This window comes from Pyxicephalus adspersus, chromosome 3 (genome assembly GCF_032062135.1).
Source record: "Pyxicephalus adspersus chromosome 3, UCB_Pads_2.0, whole genome shotgun sequence".
NCBI lineage: Eukaryota > Metazoa > Chordata > Amphibia > Anura > Pyxicephalidae > Pyxicephalus > Pyxicephalus adspersus.
This window is the reverse complement of record NC_092860.1, coordinates 96,668,584-96,687,827: the sequence shown is the minus strand read 5'-3', so window position 1 is coordinate 96,687,827 and position 19,244 is coordinate 96,668,584. Positions and strand designations below refer to the sequence as shown.

The 19,244-nt window shown below is 35.1% G+C and overlaps 1 protein-coding gene across 1 annotated transcript in view; it reads left to right on the top strand.

The window, feature by feature from the left end:
- Positions 1-17,233, top strand: part of TRPC3 (transient receptor potential cation channel subfamily C member 3) — a 101,852-nt gene extending 84,619 nt beyond the window's left edge. The window contains exons 8-12 of the mRNA XM_072405789.1: positions 643-838; positions 5,573-5,782; positions 7,620-7,703; positions 7,938-8,013; positions 9,759-17,233. Coding sequence (XP_072261890.1) covers positions 643-838; positions 5,573-5,782; positions 7,620-7,703; positions 7,938-8,013; positions 9,759-9,901 — 709 coding nt within the window. The 3' untranslated portion in view covers positions 9,902-17,233. The remainder of the gene's footprint in view (positions 1-642; positions 839-5,572; positions 5,783-7,619; positions 7,704-7,937; positions 8,014-9,758) is intronic.
- Positions 17,234-19,244: the final 2,011 nt, after the last annotated feature.

Genomic DNA, 19,244 nt, shown 5'->3' with positions numbered 1-19,244 from the left:
TGGCATCATGGTCCCATTTATTTCTATGGTAAGTTGTACTCACCATAAATTACAATTTGAAGGGATTCCTTACTTTCTGAACACTTTCCTAGGGAAAGGTTGTGCAACTTAATATGTTGACAGCTTAAACCATGTCTTATGTAAGTATAAAACCAGAGAGGCTACACTCATGGAGATGGGTCTATGACATTAAGTTTAACTTGCACCAGAGGTACAGTTTTTCATTAAAACTTCCTGACGCTGTTCCGCTTACTTAGTAGTAAACTTTCAAATACCAGGGCTGCAGTGGAAAGTAGAGATTTTGGCATTTGACAGTCAATCAAATGATAGGGTGTGTCACTTTTATTGCAGTAGGACTGTATATAACCTGGGACCAAGGTTGATTTAAAGACTAATACAAGTATTTGCAGGCAACATAGAATGCTGAACATCAGTGCTGTTAATAAAAACATTTTAGACCAAATCTGGTTCACATTTATATCTGTACACAACCACAATTGCCTCCACCTCATCTCCACCATTCTCTACCTATAGAAGAGTGTGTAAATGTGTACAAAAGGAATTTATAAAGGATGCACATTTTCTTAACTATGTAACATCTCAACAAAACTAACTTTAATATCTTTCTTTTTTTCTTTTAAGTGTTGAAGAAAGTTTTAAAACCTTGTTCTGGTCCATATTTGGCTTATCTGAAGTAACATCTGTGGTTCTGAAATATGATCACAAGTTTATTGAGAACATTGGCTATGTACTTTATGGGATCTACAATGTGACGATGGTGGTGGTTCTTCTTAATATGTTGATTGCCATGATTAACAGCTCTTATCAGGAAATAGAGGTAATACAATTAAGGTGTCTTTTGGTTTATGTATACCTGAAATCTACTTTTTTACAGATAATCCAACAGAGAATATTCTACTAAGTAGTTGATCACTGTGCTTTTTATTATCTACATTTATGTGTTTTCAGCTCACAAAGAAAGATTTGGTAAATCAATATCTGTAAGTTATGTTCATTCAAGGTTAAAGCTGTTGATCTGTCCAAAAATGTGATTTCCACCATATGGTAGTGAGCTGAAAGACCTGCCTGCACTGAAAAGCCTCACTTCTCTACTACAGAGCATCTTTCCATCTCTCCCTCTCTCTTTGTGGTCTAATCCTCTCATCAGGCTAGGATGCCAGGATCTTCCTAAACCACTTTGCAAAATATAGCACCAATTGATGTTCTGTAATACACACTTTTAGAATCTAGTTTAGATTGCTATTAAGGTTAGTGGAACTTTTAGATCAGACGTTTATATCAGAAGTATAATACATAAATTATAGATGTTTGCAAAGTTTAAAAAAATTTGAACCGCAACACAACCACTGATTGACTTTTAATGTTGATGAAAAATTTGCTCCCCTATATTGGGCAGTCACAATTGTTTTCACTGTGGATAAGTAGAGACTCCTTTGCCTTGTGTGAGCTCCAACCAGACCAATGTGAAACTGATGTAGAGTTTACACAGGGCTTTGTCTCTTCACGCTAGTCTTAGAGACATAGAAAGCTAGTGGAAATCTATCCTCTAAGTAAGAGGAATTCCTCTATTTTATAGTTATCCCCAGAACAGGTGTTTACATTAGGACATTCCCTTACCTTATATCGAGATAAACAGTTAAAAAACAGCATGTACAATAAATCTACTTTAAAGCTGCCTTTAAATTGAGAGTAAGAGATTATACACTTTGAGCACTTAGAGTTAAACCTGCCAATCTTATAGGCAGGTGGAACAGAAATATGTGAACTTACAGTGGTGAAAATTAACGGCTTACTCCTGACTATGGCATGGCGAAAGGAACATAACAATCTCCAGAGTGGCTGAATGATCTACAGAATGAACGGCGGAATGACAAATAATTTGAAATGTAAAATCGTTTACATAAATGTATTTTAAATGTATATTTAGATGTATTAATGGAATACTGCTTTGTGTTTGGATAACCTACTGAAAACGTCTGAAAAGGTTTCTATTTCTTTTTGTTTAAAAGGCAAAGCAATAATATAAATAAAACATGTATAATGCCACAATGATTTTTGCTGTTTATTCAGTGAGTCATGATATGCATTAAATATTCTTCTCTTTTATTATAACATGGTGAACCCAGAGCGTAATAACTGTTACAGAACTTTAAAAGCTTTTTTACAGGAGGTTCAGAAACGAACATATTTCACAGTATATTACATTGGCGCATTTAGTTTAAGAGAAAAGTTACAATTTGAACCTATTATATCCTTTAAAAATCGGCTACCAAAAACATTTTTGAAATGTTAAATGCTCTTTCTGTTTGCCTAATTGTCATAAATAAAATGTTATTGAAGCCCTGAGTATATTCAGATATTAGCTAAGCATTAATTATAAAGAATGAAATTAGAATTAAAAAGACATGAAAGCCATACAGGAATAATGAAAAAAGGAAGTTTTGATGTTCTTATATAATTAAACAGAAAACAGGTCTGAGTATACATGTTCCATTTATTTTAATCAATATAAAATGCATTTTACAAGCACAGCACTATTATTACTCTATAGCAATGAAACAGGACAAGTATTATTTATGTCTATGAAAAGGAAAAACAGGTTTAATTTCAACAGTACACAACAAATCCATTTATTTTAAATGTTCTGTGTTATCAAAAATATGGAATGACAGATAAATAATAGAATGCTGTCTGGGGATTTCTGGGGATAGTAGATAAAGGAAGTATAACATTCTGTGATTGGTCCCAGGAAACCAGCAAGAAATGTCACTGCTGATAAGTGAGTCTCGATTGAATTAAATCTCACAAGATTTGTGTGTGTGTATTAAATCTCACAAGATTTGTGTTTGTGTGTGTGTGGTGTGTGTATTATCCTGACTTGGCAAAAAATGTTATCCACATACATTATTGGTTGGTCAGGTTCTGACTTTTGCAAGTCTTTGAAATATGATTTTCTACTGCCCTTTATGTTTTTTCCAGTTCCATAGACATAACAGCTGTTCATAAATCAGTTGCATAGTCAGAGACCCATTAACCAAGGTTTTATTTACAAGGCACTTTTAGATCAATGCCTATGACCTAGGATATGTATGACGTGTACAACGTTTAAAATGTTTAATTTATTTTTTAATTATTGTCTTACATGGCTATTGGTAGAGAGAAATCATCTACAACTGAAGGCAGATGGGCCCTGAATAAAAAAAAATCTCTGTAACCTAAATTGCAAGCAGTCTTCTTCTCTTACGTTGCAGGCTCTTGACCAATAGACTCTAATTTTAAATAAACCAGGCAGTTTGAAGGAACTGTCCAATAGAACATTCTGACCTCAAAGATTTAAAGCACATAATCATATCATATATGGTTTGTGCCTGTACAACGGGACTTCTTTTTTTACTTCTGCTAAGGTCAGCTTGATTTCTAAATGTCTCAAAAGTGCCTAGGGCAGCTCTACAGCCTGACTGTACTCATTATTGTCACCAACCCCTTCTGTAAGTTTTAAATCCAGCAAAAAATAGCATACCCTGGGAGATTGTTTAGAGAATATAGCCAACTTAAAGAAAGGCATAATTGCCTGTTCTATATGTATTCTAATAGAGCATATATAGCACTGACATTTATTAAAATGTTTGAATTCATGAGGCAGTTCTCTCCCCAGTATAGTCATTTATCAACTACACACCCTAAGATTACAAAGGTTCATATTACATTTGTATTGCGTAGTCTAAACCTATTGACATCAGGATGCAGTGAGGATGAGCAGCCATGAAATGAGGCAAGGTTTCCAAACATAATGCTTTTTAAATAAAAAAAAATTCACACATAACTTCACACATGTCCACAGTGAAACACATTCTTCTTCAGTGGAAACCAGTAATTTATTTTCTGTAATATACCTTCTTCTTTCTAGCCTATCACCATGTCTGTCAATATCTTGTCACTATGTATATATATACAAAATACTCATGACATTAAAGGCAGCATGTGCTTTGACCTCTGACTGATAATATAATTTGTAGAGGATCGGGATATATCTTCCTGAAGGAAAGGTTGAAATATTGGTGGAGCCCAAAAAAGGGTGACATGAGCCACCATTCTACCCTGGTTTCTTTCTAGCATATGATCTTGTAGATGCCAGGGAACCAGAGCCCTGATCAGTCTGTATCATCACTGTCAGAGAAGAATCATAAAATGTATACAACATGTTTCAGGAGTTTACCTGTAAGCCTTCTTTACTGACAAAGGCTCCAAGCCTTCAATGAAACCTTTTTAATATTACTCACCAGCCATTCTGAGTCGAAATCATCAATCTTAACTTCACTACTATAAGCCCTGATGTAGTGAACCCCCCAAAAAACATTTTTTTAAGGAGCCAGCTTGTGTGGCACTGCTTAGGGGCATTTTTAGGAGGGAATAGTCCTGGAATGGAGGCAGTGTAGGTATTGGATATGTGGAAGCAGCGGTGCTCTGAGAATCCAAGAAGTAAAGTGTTGCAAAATTATTTTCTTCCATTTTTTGGTGACTAATGATGACCACATAAATGTGCTGAATACAAAAAGGAGGAAATATAATAATGGCTTGTGAGCCTTTTCCAAATTCATTTTAAAACAATGTATAAGCTAACAAACAATACTATTTATGCAGGGTACAGCTAGTAAATGTATTAATGAATAATGAATGCCAAAGAAAGAAGTTCACAGTTCCTCACAATCTATATTAGTAATAGTATTTTCCCGGGTGTCAGAGAAATGTGACTTGATGAGTTCTTGAGTTTGATCAATACTTTATAAATAATAAAATGTTAAGTCTCCATCAAATAATACCCAGTCAAAGCAGGTTTTGTTCTAAAGCCTTGTCTCATTTATATTTTAAGGTTTTTTTTTTAATAAGTTGGGTCTTCTAACCCAGCAGCCTTCAGGACATAGATTAGATGACATAACGGGCCAAGGCTATGAATTTTATCACCTTTTAATGACTGCAGTAAAATAAAATAAGGTGATTTCCTCTGGGAAGATTTATGTCTAGTCTTCTGTACTGTAAATCTTCTATTAGAAACTTGCTGAATGAAAACAGCATTTACATCACCCCAGCCATGCTCTAGCTTCTATTATGGATCACTGAAGATGAGCAAAAAGACTGCTGCGAATTTACACCTGTCTCATTTCTGTGTGTTGAGCTGCAGCTCATTTGTAACAAACATTATATATTTTTATCAGCTGATGAATGAACTGAGAGAAAGTGTTTGCCTGGAAAGAAATAGTAATGCAATAGATTATCACACAATACCACTCCTTAACTGTAAACTACCTACTATACAATTACAGGAGAAATCACCCAAATCAGATATTTCAGATGTTTGTAGACCACTTTCACTGGTATTTATAAAAAATGATAAAATATGCTGTATACCTGTAAGGAAGATCCAATGAGTCTCTAAGATAATTGGATGCTAAATGAGCAATATAAAAAGAATTTAAATTATAAAATATATAAGAATGTTATATGTATATTAAGTCATGGTGTATAATATTTTTTCTCTTTCTAATGGATCCAGGATGATAGTGATGTGGAATGGAAATTTGCTCGATCAAAATTATGGTTGTCCTATTTTGATGATGGGAAGACACTTCCACCTCCATTTAGCATTGTGCCAAGTCCAAAATCCTTTGTGTACCTCGTGTTAAGGATCATCAATTTCTGCAAGTGCAGGACAAGAAAACTACAGAAGGAGATTGAAATAGGAATGGGTGACTCCAAATCCAGGGTAAAGGTTTAACAATATTAATAAATTGTAAAAATATATAAAGAAAATGTTTGAGTTGGAACATTGAGGGAAGATAGCATATAACAAAATATACCTTATTTGGCTAATGTAATGCTAGCCAAATATTTAAACCTGAAATCTGTGCATATCTAAATACATCACCTAAAGCAGTTGTGTAATATTAAAATAGGTTAATGAATTACTAGAGTAAATACCTATATTTTCTAAATGGTCAGATTGGGAGAAAAAGGGGCAGTACTAAGTTGTAGTTGGGATTTGCTGCAGGGAACATGTACTGAGAACATCCTGACAGCATGACAAAGTAGACCGATGACTCCTCGGTGTGCTTTTGTTCCTTTATAGTGGTATTAGTAATCTTATAAAATTATAAAACAAAAAACATTTTCCTGAATAAGCTGTGTTGCAGCTAGCTGCAGTGGATCCTGCAACGGATGTCTGGATCACAATGCTGGTTAAACATAAATACATATTCTTTGTGGAGTTAAACAGTTTCCATTTTGTATTTTTAACTGCAAGCCCGAATCTTGCATGTTACTTGAGACTCAGTGTAACTAAATACTGCTATAGAAGGTTTTATCTAAGCAATCAGCAATTATGTTGTATAAACTTACATGTAATCCTTTTAATTTATTCCTTTGTTATTAATTAAAAATCCAACTTTTTTATTACGACCATTACCAGAGTAGTCCCCATTTGCTTATAGGGGGGAGAATGGACTTCATATGACAGCAGCATGTCCAAGTGAGGGTTCAGGTCATCCTGTCCCATTCATCAATCAGATATTTAGGGAGTGTGCATGTCTGTATCTACCCCAGGAAGGTCTGCTGGATCAGTTGGCTGAGCTAGCCAGCTTTTCATGTGATCTTCCTTATGGCAGTTTGGCATCTTTTTTTCTTTGGTTGAGTTGAGGGAACTCTGAAATATATGGACAGTTATATTGTAATGTAATTTTCAAAGAAAATGTGGATATTAAATTCTACACTGTGCATTTGATTTCTTCTTCTCCTATGGTTTTAAAATTACAAATGTTTAATTATTCAGGTAAATAGGAATCATTGCATGATATTATAATGCAATGTCCCAACGGGGCACCAGGTGGAGCTGTTGGATCCTTCCACCTGAAGCTGCAAGCAATATAAGAATAATGCTCAACAAAGATTTTATCACAACTAATAAAATTTTGACCCCTATCTAGCCAGATATAAAAGACAAAAATGCAGCTCTCTGTTATCAATGCATCATTATTCCAATATTTAAATGCAAACAGTGTTAGTACCTGAATGTGACCTGATCAGCCTTTTGCAGTCTGCTGTATAAGAGTAGGGGTGCAAACCCCAAAACAAGCGACTAATCATCTAGCTGCATAAAAAAAAATATTGCAGAGGAGATCTCTGGGCTAAGGCTAAATAGGCTTCTGCTTAATTAAAATGTTATTATTATAATAAGTGCAGGTTTACCAATGAATGATTTATATTTACCCCTTACCTTGTATTAGTTTTCCACCACCCAAACTAGAATCTTGCACTTAGCAAACATTAAAATATTAATCTTATGTACTTTGTTTATTGAATAACTAAATGTTCTCTTTTGTTAGTTACAGTGTATTGTTTGCTGACTATCAAATATCATTTTCTTGTTGATTGACTTTTTTGATAATTTAGTATAAAGGACAAATAAAAGTATGTTTAAAAGAAACAATACTTTAAATGATTCAGCAAACTGCTGTTTTGTCTATATCCACAATGTACTTACATATTTCCATTTCTCTTATCAGTTATGATCCTATTTAAATTCATTGATCTTGTCTTTCTGACAGCTCAATCTGTTCTCTCAGTCCAGCACCAAGGTGTTTGAGTCTCGCAGCTTCAATAGTATTCTTCATCAGCCAACACGCTATCAAGTGAGTCGCTCTTCATTGTATTATTAAGTCTTTCAATGTGAGAACATTTACTAATTGTGATTAGTGATCCCATATTACTATCTTTACATATGAAAAAAAAAAACAGCTGTTTATTTACCTTGCTTTATATGTTTACATGTACTGAGATTAAAGTGCCCCTGTCTATTCTAACAATTCTGACAACAATATTGGAGGGACTTATGTTTTGTGTCTTCTTGTCATTTTTTCTTACAGCAAATAATGAAAAGACTTATAAAAAGATACGTGCTGAGAGCTCAGGTAGACAAAGAGAATGATGAAGTCAATGAAGGTAAGGCTCACTATAATAATAGGGCATTATATGCCTGCAACAGTATTATTCAAGTTGTCATTAAAGTGTTCTTTTTTTTTTTTTTTTTGTCATGCATGGATCAGTAGCATATTTCCAAGATTTTCCCCTAAAAGGGCCCATTCACACCACTTCCATTGGCGCCTGTTGCAGTGTCCAACTGAAGTTTCCAATAAGCTCAGGCAAAACATTTTATTAGGCTCAAAAAATGAAAAAATGCAATCAAAAGCAAGGAAAACAAAATAAAGTATTTTGGCTTCTGTTGCACATGTACTGTACTTTAACCACATGTCATCTCAAGTACATTAATTGTATGCAAAACATAACGCACATAGTATGAGTCAGGTCTTTTATTTATCCCTAATGTCCAAATATAGTTCACTGTTTTATAGAAGATTAGGGTATAAGTGCCTTGTGTTTATGTGAATTTGTCTTACATATTGCCCTCTTCAACATACACAGATCTGCTATACCAGATAGAGCTTTATTTCTGCCTGCCCTCTACAGTGTATCCGAACAGTAGTGAGCCAGATTTTGAAGATCATTTGCAATCATTTGCAATCATTTAATCATTTGCACCTACATCCAGCCAATTGATATGATTCTAGATTTGCAACAGCTTGTCCCATTTAATAGAGTTTAAATCAAGAAGTTATTGGATTTTGTCAAGATTCATTTACTCCCTATTTTTAATATCTACCCAAATTTAGCCACTAATTAGCATATAAAATAGATCTGCTGCAGCCACAAACGTTACAAGCCTGTTGATAATGAAATATTACTCTATAACTTAAATCCCCACAAATTAAACATATTTAATGCCATCTGCTGGTAGACAGATGATTCAATGACATTTGCATTTTGGCATTTTACACGGTCATAAACTGGTTTGGAAAAGTAATATTAAACTAAATAACACTATATTTTATTTAATTTACAAAAAAGCAATGTTGAATGTTTTATGTTGTAATGCTTTCATAGACTTAAATTTAACCTCTTGTCTGATTGTCCAATGGAACAAAAAGAAAAAGATATTATACAGCTGTTGGTAAATCTAATGAAAAATATGAAATCTTATATTCATGTCAAAAATTGCATAACCTAAAATTAAAAAAAAAAACGAATCTGCATATTAAATAGGAGATATGTCTTAAGTTTGTGGAGATAAAGGAAGGAAGCAACACATACTTCATCATTATACTGTACATGCACATTATACTGTAAATGATGGTTGATGCCTATTCTTTTTTTAAATTGCTCAAAAAATACTGACCACACATTTGATATTCTACACAGCAAGAAGCATTGTAAGATTTAGAAAATACATAAAAAGAGGAAAGTGACTGCAAAGAAACAGTAAAACAGTGTAATAAGGAACAACTATTTAAATAGACAATGCCAGAAAAATTAAGATAGGGTATGGATGGTAATTTAGTAACATTCAGCAGTTCTTTTCATTCTATGAAAGCATTACTTCCTAGAAATCTTTATTAGGTCTTGCCTGATTCAAATCAGTCAACTGCACCAACCAAAGAGTAAAAAGATGAAAACATACTATTCTTACTAATAAAAGGATTTGGGTCTAGAGATCACTATGATAAAAGGGATGACATCCTGTACTGCTAGCGACAAGAAATCCACAAACAAAAAAGGCTTCCTTAATAGACAAAAAATATCCATCTCCGCTATCTATCTAAACACCAATGACTTCTGTGTTCTTTTTCCAGGTGAATTAAAAGAAATAAAACAAGATATTTCCAGCCTCCGTTATGAACTTCTTGAAGACAAATCACAAGCCACTGATGAGTTGTCCGCCTTGATTCATAAATTAAGTGAAAAGCTAAATCCTGGTATGTCAAGGTGCGAGTGAATAATAGGCCAAGGAGATCTATCAACAGCACGTACAATGGCAATAAACTAAAAAAAAAAAAAAGAATCCGATACTTGAAGAAAAATATCTACCGTAGATTTATAGCACACAATACCTTAAATATGTTAATCATTTCAGATTTAGTTTTTTTAAATGTATTTCGCTATTACAATTTCTATCCATTCAAGAGATCATGGCATTTTAGTAATGTAATTCTGGTTTCCAGTACTTTAGTGATATAACCACGTCAATTATTTACACCTCTTATCAATGGAAACATTAACTGCTAGCATTCCTGGGAGAATACCAGAACAAGCGATGCTTTAATAAAACTATGTGTTCTATTCCATCTTCTCCATCCACGAGCACTTTTGGAGTACGTTTCTGCTCTGTTAATATTGCAATTGTGAATCTGCAATTATGAATTGCAATTATGGTCTGTTGGCATGGGTGTGCAGGGGTTGAATAATGAGTCATTTAACAGTGAACATGTTTACTGTATCATGAATTCACAGCTACAATATCTGTGATATCAGAAAGGATACAGAGAGTGAAGGTCATCTATGTAAAAGCTTGTAAGAGGAATTGTTTTTTAAAGACCAGGAAAAAAAGGAAGCTTTTGATTAGGTACTTAGATTCTTTTGATTTAAAGCATCATTTTATTTGGTCCTTGATTTATTGTCTAAGTAGGCTGATGCTGGGAGTTTATTCATTGGACCTAATTTATTAAAAGCTCTCCAAGGCTGGAGGAGATACACTTTCATCAGTGAACCTGGGTGATCATGCAAACCTGGAATGGATCTGGCCCAGGATTGAAAACATTTGCTAACAAACAGCAAATGATTTAGGAAATCAATTCCAGGTTTGCGGGATCATCCAGGTTCACTGACAAAAGTGTACCGTCTCCAGCCTTGTTTTAATAAATCAGACCGAATTTATTATTTTGCTCACAATCTTTAGATATGGTAGATGCATTAGTTTTTTGTGAAGTGAAGTAAATGTTTGGAAGTACAAAAATAAACTTTAACAGTGTTATCAGCCTTCCCATTTCTTTTCTAGTAGTTATACCTCTCCTTTATGTGAAAATAAAGAGAGAGAAAAGTGACAGTTTTCTAAATCAGTAAACTGCTCACGGTGACAACACTGCTTTTCCATTGAAAATCTATAAAGTGTATTACTGGCAGGATTACCAGCTAAAATAATAGAACAATGCATGAGTAATGTAACAAAAGTAATGCAGCCTCCATATCAAAAAGTAATGCAGCCTCCATATCTAAAGACTAGTAAGCTAAGCTGAAATATACTACTTTTTTATTAGGGTTAGATATATAAATATAAAATGCTAAAACAATTCCACAGTGACTTTGTAAATGATATGTGTAAGTATTTTTAGATAATACTAGATAAACACAATTACAAATTTTGAAAGTAGTTTATGGAAATGATACAGTACTCAGATTTATAACCATATCTGCTACTGGTTGTGTAATTTGGCACATATATTTAATTTACAGCATGCAAATGTAAGTTAATTTCAAACATTTCAAGACATCCATCTGTTTCAGGCTAAGACTGTCAGTTTAACACATGTATTTTCTAAACACATTTACCTATTAAGCTTGGGGTGCAGTAAAAATATAAATACTGAGCATAAATCTGCAAAGAGCTCATGTCACCTTGATTAGTATCCCCACATTACTTTCATTGTAATTCATTGCTATGTATACTAAACATGCACTTGGAAAAATATGAAGGTGACTTCCTTTTAAAAATGATGGTTGCATGGCTGTCTTTGGCTTTGATACTGTGAGACATTGCTCTGGATTATTCATTCAGAGGAAGACATATTAAAGCCAAGGACAAGGACTAAGACAGTGATCTTGAAAGTACTGAAGCCATTATATTTTCTGGAGATGTCACAGGCATCAGACTGTATACAACCTTACTTCAGGTATCCTTTACCACTGCTGATTAGAACTTTGTAAACAGTTCAGGCGCTGTAATTTGGGTGTGTAAATAATTAGTAATGCAGAGTTTATGCTTTTGGCACTATGCCTGCAGATACAAATGTCACCTTCTTTGCATTGAGGCTTCTTGATGAGTACGCAAAAATATAGTCAACATGTATAGCAGCCATTATCAACCAGGGTCCTGTGGAAACCTAGGGATCCGCCAGTGGTTGTTAAGGGATCCTTAACCTTTGGCTAATTGACCTCCCATCTGAAGACACATGCATGCATGAATTAATTTTTAGAGGGGTTCCCTAAGACCCAAAGTTTATTTTAAGTATTCTTTTGAGGTAAAAACTTTGAAAAAGGCAGCTGTAGTGTTTATAAGAGAAGGGTCTGACATTTGCATAGATTGATGGATTTTACCCTCAAGGTACTATTAAACGACATTGTGTATTTAAACCGCAGTAATTATGGTATATGACTTTTGTTTAGCAAACACCAATGGTAGAAGCATTATCACCATAAATGTGTGCCTACTTTATAGTGCTTTGCATAGATAGATTTATTACTCCCACCCTACTCATGGCTAATATTAAGTGTTACAACCTGAAAAGAAATGTAATTGTTATATTTATAATTTTGTTTTACAACATAGTTTGATTTAACCAGGGCTTGTAATCATTGCACTTCCACACTTCTCCGTACAGTGGAGTGAGAGAAGATGCATGTCAAAGCTTGGAACTTACACAAAGCTCTGGAATTTCTCTCCTCTCCCATGTGACACAACTGGATAGCTTGCAGCCATTGGCCAACACGAAAGCAGTCATTTGGTAGGAGGCTCTGCCATATCTGGAAGTACAAGGGATGTCCGTTTTCTCTTGGCAGCTAACCAGAGCTGCAAAAGGGAGGTTATCATAAGCTGCTGCAGGGACTAACGTTCCTGCATGGTTAAAGGAAGTAGGTACTTTAAAACTGTAAGGATACAAAATATTTTATTGTGGTACAAAAGTTTTAATTAACCATTCATTGTATACATAAGTATTTACCGCCTAAGTACTACTGTGGGTTTATACCAGGTTTTTACATCAGATTTAGACATTGTTTACTCAATTATTTTGCCAACTTGTTCTAGCTTAATCAGAACATGTTGTTGTACAACAAATCTAGCTACAGATTTTTTATTTATTGAGGTCTGGGCTCTATGGACTGAACAACAAGTTTAGCTTTTGTCCCATCAAACCAAAGAAACTTTATCAATATGTGTATTTTGTCACCCCTACGCCTTTTGACAAAATCCAAAGGGGTTTGATGTAATTATTTTGCAACATTTACTTTTTCATTTTGGAACTTTCTGGACCTGTTTTATAAAAGCTCTTCAAGACTGGAAATTACAGACTATCATGGGAGAACCTAAATGATCCAGCAAACCTGGAATTGATCTGGTCAAAGATTGAAAACATTTACCTAACAATAGAAAATTATTTGCAAAAAAAAATATCAATTTCAGGTTTTCTGGATCACCCAGGTTCTCCAGTGATAGTCTATCTTATCAAGTCTTGAAGAGCTTTATTAAATCAGGCCTTTTGTGACTCTATAAAGTTTTGGTGGATGGGTTTTTCAAGTCTTGATATTACTATGTTGAGAAATACTGGTACCTTCCACATGTATATTTGTTTGACGCTTTAAATCAAGTGGACTCCATTTAAAGAGCCACTGACTCCATGACAATTTTATACTCTCCTGTCGCTCATGCTTGTGTGGCTGCCATGCAAAATATCTGGTGCAATCAGGTATTCAGGTGCGTGTGACCTGGTCCTATGATATAGTAAACTGTACCCAGTGGCCATTCACTAGGCCTAAACCCTGTGACAGTGTGGGTGGCCATTACTATTCCAATACTGTGAGCTCCAATACTGGCTGACACTAGATATTTTGGTGGAGGGGCTGCAGCTACAGGGAGGGTGGGGGGTTACTAGAATGGCAGGTAAAAGAGGTTGGTGGCTTTAGCCTTACAGAGAAACTATTATTTTGCCCTGAATGGACAAGATGACAATGTGTTACACCAGAGCTTTTTAAATTATTTCATAGCACAATAGGTGAATATTTGATTTTAATTCTAGCAATTACTGTTTTGCAGTTCTTTATTTTTTGTAGATTTTTCCAATTTGACATGCAAACAGGGTAAATACTTCTATAAAGCAGGGTAAGGGAAGTGTGGCTGTATGTAGGTGTAAGTAAAACTATAACACTTTATTAGCCACAATGGAATCGTATGGTTGTACAGGGTTCTCTGTTAAATGCCAGTTCCAGTCATATTTATCTTCTGGTATTTTGCAGTTGAATTAATTGGTCCTGCAAAATGCTGCTTGTTTGAATCTCATTAGCATCACAAGTGAAGAAATATTGGGAATCACTTTATAAAATCTATAATTATGCTACATTGTAATAGCCTAATGTAATGGGTAAAATTCATATTAAAGTGCATCTCTATGTTAAAAAGGAGCCTTTCTCCTTTTTAACATTCATTAGCATTACGATAGATCTTTACTGAAACGGTAACTTTGTTAATAGTCATTCTTGAGGCAGATAAATAAAGAATAACAGGTGAAAATATACATCTTTCTTGGAGAAAATGTTGCTCTGGGTACTCTCTGGGATTTTGATTACCAGAGACAGCAAAGAGTCAACAGTAGCATTTTCTTTAAAAAAAGGAAAGTTTTTAAATACCATCTGTTAATTTTTACTGTGGGGAAACCTTGGTATCCAGTAGATGAAAAATACATCCAACGATCACAGCTTGACACAATTTGCTTTAAAGCAAAACTGAACCCGTGTAAATCAGAATTGTAATGAATCTGACAAAAAAAATTATTTTCTTTCATTAGATCTATAATAGATAAAATTGGTTAGTGTGATGGCCAAAGCTGCAGTGACTGTACAGTACTTTTATGTACAGTGACCAGGCAAGCATCTTATATAAGTCTATATAAAACTGTGTTGATGATTTCTAAGATTGTTTTTGTGCTACAGGCAGGAAGTTAGGAAAAAAAATCAAATGTCAAATAATGTATTACCCCCATTTGGTTTTTTGGCCATGAATGAAGCATAAACATTTACAAATGGCCACATATACATTTATTTTGCTTATTAAAAAAAGGATATAATTATTCTTAGTAATGTGCAGCTGCTTTGAGACTTTCTCTGAGGTTTAACGAGTTTTAGTTTCTCTGAACTGAAAAAACGTAGTGCAGAGGAGTGCCTTTGAGCCAAACACATCCTTGAGCCATAGAAAAAGTACAACACTGTGGCATGTGGCAAGATATTATTTTATCCTCATCGGTAACATGCAAATATTGTTAGGATCCAACCTACACTGGAAGGTTGAATGCCCCTGCGTCAGCAGTCAAAAAAAAACACTGATGTAGACTGATAAATCCTTGCAAAAATGATTTAGTGGGTTTGCAACATTTAGGTTTATTGTAAAAATGTAATTGAGAACACAGTGACATGTCCTTTTGACAGTGCAAGCTTTATGGTTATTTTTCTTCCCCACCCTCCACCTTCCTCTATCATGGACAAAATCCTTTGTGTAGGCTGCATGAATGATCATCTACCTTCTGCCACTTGTTCAGGCCTGGCAATTGGCTACCAAGACCAAAGCACTTGTTTTTCCATATCCAGAGGTATTGGAATTTTTCTAGGACAGAAAAATGAAGGGAGGAGCACAAACATGGGGAATATAAGCGGGGAGGCCTGACTGACAGTGACAGATTCTCTTTACATGAAAGGTGGATGCTTTCATTGCAGCTACCACTTAAATCCACCAGTACCATTGGTAAGAATGCACTTCACAAATCATTTGTAAGCTACTAAACACAATGGCATTTATTGATTTATTGCATTCAGTGGTGTTTCCAGAAAAAAAAAGTTCAATCACCCAGAATGGTCAAATCAAGTTCATAACCACATCACACGCACTGATACAAGACTTCTCTAGAGCTGCCCCAAATCTCTGGAATGGTCTTCCTCGTCTCATTCGGCTTGCTCCTACTTTCTGCTCATTTAAAAGAGCACTCAAACCCCATTTTTTCAAACTTGCCTACCCATCTTCTTCTGCCTTTTGAAACCATCACTACTTCCCACCACTACATATCTCCCATCCTATTGTGTGTAAATTCCCACACCTACTAGATTGTGAGCTCTTCGGGGCAGGGTCCTCCCCTCCTGTATCACTGTCTGTATTAGTCTGTCATTTGCAACCCCTATTTAATGTACACCGCTGCGTAATATGTTGGCGCTATATAAATCCTGTTTATTATCAATAATAATAATAAAAATAGTAAAAGTTCAAACAAAATTGGGAGAGTAGTGCTTTAGAAGAGATACATTTATTTTGCACCAACTCCCTCAACCATTTAAAAATTGGAATTTCCGGAACTGAATGGTGCAGAACTGACAAGGAACTATTCAGGCAGAATTTTGATTATGACTCATCTTTGGAAATACCAATGTATACTCAAAGTAGAAAACTTGTATAGATCAGGGTAAAATACCATACTAAAACACTACCATCTAATGGTCAATCCCTATATAACCATTTGTTTCTTGTCTTCTGTTTTATTTTTTTATTATGAATTACATTTCCAAAGACATTAGACTTCATTTGTGCGATGTAACCTCTGCAGCACTGAATCAGACAATGCTTTCTTTATCCTACTTACTTAGATAAAACTTTTTAATGAATATCTATAAAAATCAAGAACAGAAAAATGCTGTATGGGTTGCAGAGTATGGATAAAGTCTTATCAGAAAGAAGAGCTGATAAGTACAGTCATTGTCTGTTTTCTTACTATGTTATCTGAACTCAAACTAGCTCATATATGATGTAGAATGAATATGTACTATTGTGTAAGCCATGGAACACAAAAGATTTAATGCCAGCAATTATTAGCATTAAATGAGTTATAACATCCAGTATACCAAGGCAAGAAATAATTTACCAGAGCATGTTGTAATATAGATCTTTGATAAAGATAATAAAACAACTTTGGACTTGATTTTAGTAACTACTTTCTATTTAATAACTTATCTTACATTAAAATGTATACAGCTTTCGCTTTTAATAAGAAAAAAATAAGTGTGCAGCAAAACAAAGATATGTACAGCTTATAACAGATGTTTATGTGATTGCTGGCTAGTGCAGGGTTCCTATGAGCAGCAGGGTGATCAAGAATACAATGCAGTAGTCTTGTCTTACAAGTGCAATCTGTATAATGTTTTCTAATCACAAGTGGCCAGTGAATGGATATGTTGTATATAATGTTATACTTACTGATAATGTACAGATAGTTATGGCAATAATAATAAAAGGAAATTATATATTAAGAAAAAAATTGTCATCGTGTGTTCCTGAACAACAATTACATTGCCTGAATGGCCAATCTTAAAAGTGGGACTTTATTTCCACTTTAATACTTTGGTATAACTTTACCAGCGACAAGCATTAAAAAAATAAGTACTCTTGATCTACAGCAGTGGTGGTGAACTTTAACTATTTGGGCTTCACGCTGGTCCCTACATCACAAAAGGATCACACATAGGGCAATATTTCTAAATGTTAATTTAATTGCATGTTTTCTCACAGCCATTCGAATCCTACATTGCTCCTTTCATTGCATATAAAACAATAACTCATTCTGCCCCTAGTGGCCAAATATCAAAGGTGCACAGCTGTCAAAATATTAAATGCTGTATATTCTAACAAATTTAGAGACAAATCTAGGTTGCATTAATAGAGGAATGATTTATAAAAACAACTCCTAATATTTAATATGTATAGTAAGCTTTTGGACACCACAGACTTGCAACAGTAGCTGGTCTGCAACACACTATAGGACTTGTTGGAGACTAAAGACATGCTGCATTTGGGACTACTGGAAATTTATTTATTGGACTATTAGACATTTATTTTGCAGCCCTTTACAAATAAAATGCTTCTAGATTTCTCCTCCCTACAGCCCACTTAAAATTAGATTCACTTTATTTTTCTCTATGTAAAATGTATCATTCCTGTTTAGTTGTTTCAGTTGTATCTGATTGGATTAATCCCAACAGCAAATGTACACAGTTGTTTTCCTACCACTTTGTACCACTTGAGATCCAGGAGCCAGGAATGGAGGACCATGTGGCTGGCGTGTGACAGCACTGGTTCTTGATCAGCCCTCTGTCACATAGATACGGTTCAAGTCCTTAGGCATTTATAAGGTTGAAGCATATGCAGCTTGCAAGGAAGCATTAGTTACTTGGTATGTGTTGTCACCAATGACCTCTGTGGGTTCCAGATCCATCCACAGACCTGCAGTCTGAACACCTGAGTGTTCATTACAACTGACACATTGCCCTCCAGAGCCGATAATGACTGTTTCTGCAAACAAAAGTCATCTATGTATTTTATCACTTGGATCTAAAAAGATCCAATTCCAGGACGGGCACCTTTGTGAACACCGTAAATGTCTAACATAAAGGAGACAGCAAGGTCCGACAGTGAACCATGGATAGTGCTGGTGTGCAGCACATTGGTATGTGAAGATTTGCACATTTGATGTCCTTGGCCAAGAATCCCCCTGGTGAATAGTGGCTGGAGAGGATACCCTTTCATTAGTGAAGCTGGGTGATCCAGCAAACGTGGAATGAATTTACTAAAAGCTATTTGCTATCAAAATGTTTTAAATTCTGGACAACATCCATTCCATGTTTGCTCGATCACCCAGCTTCACTGATGAAAGTGTATCTTCTCCAGCCTTGTAGAGCTTAAATATATCAGGCCCAATGACTCAATACTCTGACTTTGAGGTCTTTGACACTGAGCTCTTTGAGACCCAAGATAGGAGATACCATAAACTGTTGGCATGAAAGCCCTGGAGGTAGAAACAAAAAAGAAAACTGCTTTGGTCTATGAGACCCTGAAGGGCTTGGTGATGATCTATGAAGTGTGGTCCAGACATTGAGACAAAAAAAAAGGGGTGCAGATAATGGAACAGCAAGATTAAGGTGAGTGACAAGGACCCAAAGGATCACTAATGTAACCCAAACAGTGGCATAGTATGTGTGGTTGTAGGTGTCACCACAAGTGGGGAGTAGCTAGTAAACACAGACTTCCACATGGAGCTCAGGTGCAAGATCAGCTGGAAGGTGATGCATCCTTGTGGCTTTCAGGTGAGAAATGTGGAGCATTTATCCACTGCTTCACTCCTGCTGGTGGGATTGACACCTAGATAACTGGATTATTCCTGTTTGCACCCCATTGGTGGTGACAATACACAAACAGATGCTTACTAAGCATGTATCAGACTTCCCACCCTAGAACCTAATAAACAGGAGAAATGATGCCC